Below are 4,880 nucleotides of genomic sequence, written 5' to 3' on the forward strand. Positions count from 1 at the left end.
TTTCAAAAAGTCAATGGCCTTTGGCCCTTTTAGCTCTCTTCCGCTGTAGTTAAGTAAATCAAGTACATTACACATAAAAGAGTACATGGCATTTTCCTTCTTGCTATGAGTAATAAGTTCAAAATAATGTATTTTACGTAAAGTAATTTGTTGCATAACTTATTCACCCGGCTCGACCCATAATTTGATTGACTTGGCTCGTTTTTTAATCCTATTAAAATGGCTTGGTTTTTTTAACAGAAACTCATTTTTTTTACCCGTACTCCACTCAACCAACCGTTTTGTCGCGTTAGAGTAAATCTAGAAACGTATTTGAACTTTGAAGAGTATAGTACATTTTTCATATTGTTTTATTTTTCTTGAAAAAACAAGAAAGAAGAGATGATGAACTTGAAGGGATTTGATATAAATTGTTTTCAGTTTTCGTATGATTCTGACAAAGGAGAATTGATGTATGAATGAAGGAAGCAAACCATTCACAACCTTCCATATCGCATGAGCCACATGGGCCATCGTGTCCACACCTTACCAACTACGCTTTCTTTTCTTTTCACTACCCAACTAGTTATATCTCTCTCTCTCTCTCTCTCTCTCTCTCTCTCATTCTTCTTCTTCTTCTTCTTCCTCACAGTCTCAACATTAATTAATTAAATAATGACAGAATTCAGGTCCCTGAGTGTAGACCTGATGGAGCGAATCCTGAGTCTCCTCCCAATCCCAACTCTGATCCGTGCTTCCACAGTCTGCAAACTCTGGTACTCCATCATCTCCTCCTCAACCTTCTCTTCCTCTTCCTCTTCTCTTCATCCATGGTTTTTCCTTCACGGTCTCCACAACACCTCCTCCAAGAACCACCAATCCTTCGCCTTCGACCCCATCTCCAACCTCTGGTTCCGCCTCCCTTCCAACGCTTCCTTCTCCAACAACAACACTACTTCCGCCGCCGGCTTCCTCTTCACCACCGCACCCACCTTCTCCTTCTCCCCAGTCCTCTCTCGCCACATTTCCACCACTTCCCCTTTACACTACTCTCGCCACAACCCTCTCCTCGGAGTCTTCTATTCTAGCCACAACCACAGCCACAACCACAACCGACCCAGTTTCATTGTTGTCGGCGGTGTCAGATTCATCGGCAACCTCGTCGACATCGAGGACCGTTTAGCCGTCGAGATGTACAACCCCGATCTCGATTCCTGGGACATCTGTCCTCCACTACCCTCCGATTTCCCAACTGGGTTTTCCTCCTCGTCCTTATCTTCAGCCTTATTCAAAGGCAGATTCTATGTGTTCGGTATTAACTCCAGCTTTGTCTCGTCCTTCGATTTGGAAAGCCACGTTTGGAGTAATGTCCAAACTCTTAGACCTCCTGGGGTCAGCTTTTCTTTCTTGATCTCCTGTAAAGACCGCCTTGTTCTCGCTGGAATATGTAATTCGCAAGCTGGGTCGTCCTTTAATCTGTGGAGGATTGATGAGAAAACTATGGAATTCAGTGAGTTTGCTATTATGCCTCAGGATTTGCTGTATAGCTTGTTTGATAGTGATGAGGATGATAAGTTTGCTTGCTTGAAATGTGTTGGTTTGGGTGATCTTATTTATGTTTTTAACGAAGACTACCATAAGAGATACCCTGCTTGTGTTTGCGAGATTACTACTACTACTCAACAGTCTGGTGGTGGCAAGTGCAAGTGGAGGAGAGTACCCCAATTGCCTTCACCTGTTAATAAATTTCATCAAGTCATTAGCTTTTGTTCCACAGTTTCGCTGCATAGCATTCTTCGAGTTCGTGGTGGAGATGCTGGAGCTGAAGCCTATGTTTGAGGATTCATCATTTCCTTTCCTCTACTTGGTAATGGTAAGAGTGCTTCTCGCTCACACCCTCATCTTTTTTAGCACCATTATTATCATAATTGTTTACATAATCATCTAATTTATTTGAATCATGATATGTTTGAATGATCAATTGTACTATATGCGTAACACTAGTCAATTAAAGTGGAGCATGTGCTTCTGAAGGTTAATTTCATCATATGAAGTAGTGTAGGTCCGTTGAGAAAGTAGTTTTGAATATTAGTAATAGGGCTGGTTATAGTTTTCAAATAATGAATGGGTTGTGCTATTACCCTTGATGTAAATGGAAAACCGGCGTGCTTCATTAGCAAGAAAATACCTCATCACTATTTACTTGTGGTTCTTTTTGGTAATTTCCAAAAGTACGGTTAATTTTCAAGGGAGTTTCCAAATCCCCAAGGGCATCATTCGGAATAGTTTTTGACTTGAAATTCTTATTCTCCGGAATTAGATCTTTATGAAAACCCTTCATCTTGCTCTTATAAGGGGAGGAGGTGCCTTTATGTCAGAGCTTATTGGCTTTATCAGAACCTTTTTTTTTTAATGCTCTTCGCAGATATCTGCCTACCTTTTCAGGTCAGTGAACTTACAATGCATACGGAAAACCTCACAAAGACATCTTGAAACTATATGATCAGTTTTGAAACCTATTTGCCACTAGCAATCTTTCTTTGTTTTTAAACTTTAAAGGAAGGCTCTCATGGCAAGGTTTAATGTTTGATGCCAAGTGTCATTTATTGTCTGATGCTTAAAACAAATTGATTGGCTGATGGGATAGTAAAAATGAAAACAAAAAATAAAAAGGAAAGAAGAAAACAAAGGATCATTGAACAATTTATATTGGAAATCTCAGTTTTTTATTGAGCTGTTCTTTGTTGTTGGTTGATTGTGGCTGGTAAAATGGGTTTTGCTAACTTGAAAGCCAATATATATAATGGAAACTGGGGAAGTATAAAAGAGTCTCCCAAGTATATAGGAAGTATACAACTGGGGACCAAACAATCTAATATACAAATTACAAGTGTCCATCAAATCATAAACCAAAGATATGTAATGACTTCCTACCATTGACATCCAACCCAATAGCATTTTTTTTTTTTTTTTTTTTTTAAAGTCTGCTATTGTCCTTTTAGATTTCTCAAAACTCCAGTTGTTTCTCTCTCTCCAAATGCACCACATCAAGGAATGAGGGACAACCATCTACATGCCAAACAAGGAGAGCACCGTAGACCTAAGCCATTGGAAATTAAAGTTGTATCTTATAGATCCTCTTTCTTGGGCAATTTTAGGATTTGCGTCATTGATTTAAAGGATTTTCCCCTCCTTTCTTCTTTAGCCTGATTTTATTAAATTTTATTAGCTCTTCCTTAGTTACATGTCCTCACTGTATAATGTTTACTTTGAATGCAGTTAATGGCATACAGAGTGTGGGGAAGCTAATGAGCTGATTTTAGGCAGAATCTGACACATCAGTATAGAATGTCTGAACTGGCTAAATCAATAATTAATTAACATTACAAGTGAAATAAATAAATATAAGCCCTCAAGCTTGTGTGGACACTTCTAATTCTAAATTTGTTTCATTTCTGAAGAAAATACTCATCTTTTTGTTTTGTTTATTTCTTTGCCTCCCCCCTCCCCCTTCTTCTCTTCTGTTAGTAAGGATATGATTTGTGAATTTATTATTTTTTTTTACCATATGTCGACCTCTTAGTGAAGAGGAGATGGAAAATGTGAAGGTAATCTAGTACGTTATGATATTATGTTGGGAGACTTGGTCTGTGGATTGTGTGAACAGAAATATTTTCCTATTTGCAGTTATTTTGATGGGGACACCATGGTTGGTCTGCAAGTTTAAACCACTTTCTATTTTAGTTTTATTCCTTTGCCCCAAAAGCAGCTCTTCCACTCAATATCGACACAAACTAACTGCAACTTCTTGCTTATTATACAACCTGATGACTGAAAGTGCCCAAAAGACACAGTTTAAAACCTTATTTTAAGAAATGGTAAAAATTAAAAAGGTTGAAAACAACCATTCTATAGCTTATTGGCACTGGGTTTGAAGCAAGACGTAGTAAGTTAGTGGTAAGCTGGAAACACTCTGGCATTAGTCCAAATCTTGCCTTCAGATTTATTGCATGTTTGTCCTGTCATATCTGTAACTATAAGTCGGCTATTCTAGCAGTACTGCAGATCTTAGTTATTCAATTTGTACTCAAATTTGTTTTTCATTTTTGGGGCTTTAAAATGGTTTCTCTTGGTAACTACATGCTTAGAACAGTAACCTGTTTTCACCTTATTCTATCTTCCACAATGCTAATGAAAAAAAAAGGCTCATGTATCACTAGATGGAGAATAAGACATGCCTCCATCATTACTACTTTTGAGTTTGGCATATGCTTATTCTTGGTATCCAAATTTTATTTGTCTAAATGCTTTAACCATTGGATGTTATAGTGGTGACTGAGTCCACAACTTGTTTGTCAGTAATGCAGATGATGGATTTGCAAGATTCATATACTTGGAATAGGGAAAGATCATGTGTTCATAAAAAAAAATTTGTATTGCTGCTGGATCGAAGACTTTATATTGGCTAGCATCTGTATTTTATTGTTTTTAATTCAGCATTACCAATGAACTTATTCTTAGGGACGGAGTGAAGGAAATCTGGCTGGAGCCAGCATTTTCAAGGTTGACTCACTTTTTGTAGGTTGACCAATTACAATTGTAATCACTCTGAACCTTATGTAATTAGTCATTCTAATGATCTGATGTGGATTTTATTATTATTTTAAAATGTAATGAAATAAACTGTACCCTGTAACAAGTTTTCAGCTTGACTTTCATTATCTGTAAACCTTTTAGTAAGTTATTAGTTACTACTTACTAGTAAGATTCGTTTTAGGGGGTGACTATGGCTGCCCAATAAGTATGTGGGCCTCTTCTGTGTTTCCTATAGTCATGTAGTTTGCATTCACCTGGAGTATGCTAGGCTGTGTATCTATTTTGAATTGGACTGTAATTTAGTG

The 4,880-nt window shown here is 37.6% G+C and overlaps 1 protein-coding gene across 1 annotated transcript; it reads left to right on the forward strand.

Moving 5' to 3' along the window:
• Positions 1–375: 375 nt before the first annotated feature.
• Positions 376–4,678, forward strand: LOC111988363 (F-box/kelch-repeat protein At3g24760). Its single transcript, XM_024020146.2, is given in 3 exon segments — positions 376–1,790; positions 1,792–1,852; positions 4,339–4,678. Coding segments are annotated over 3 exon segments (1,200 nt in total). The 5' UTR covers positions 376–654; the 3' UTR covers positions 4,342–4,678.
• The last annotated feature ends 202 nt before the right edge of the window (positions 4,679–4,880 follow it).

Source organism: Quercus suber, unplaced genomic scaffold (genome assembly GCF_002906115.3).
Source record: "Quercus suber isolate HL8 unplaced genomic scaffold, Cork oak 2.0 scaffold_39, whole genome shotgun sequence".
Taxonomy (NCBI): Eukaryota; Viridiplantae; Streptophyta; class Magnoliopsida; order Fagales; family Fagaceae; genus Quercus; species Quercus suber.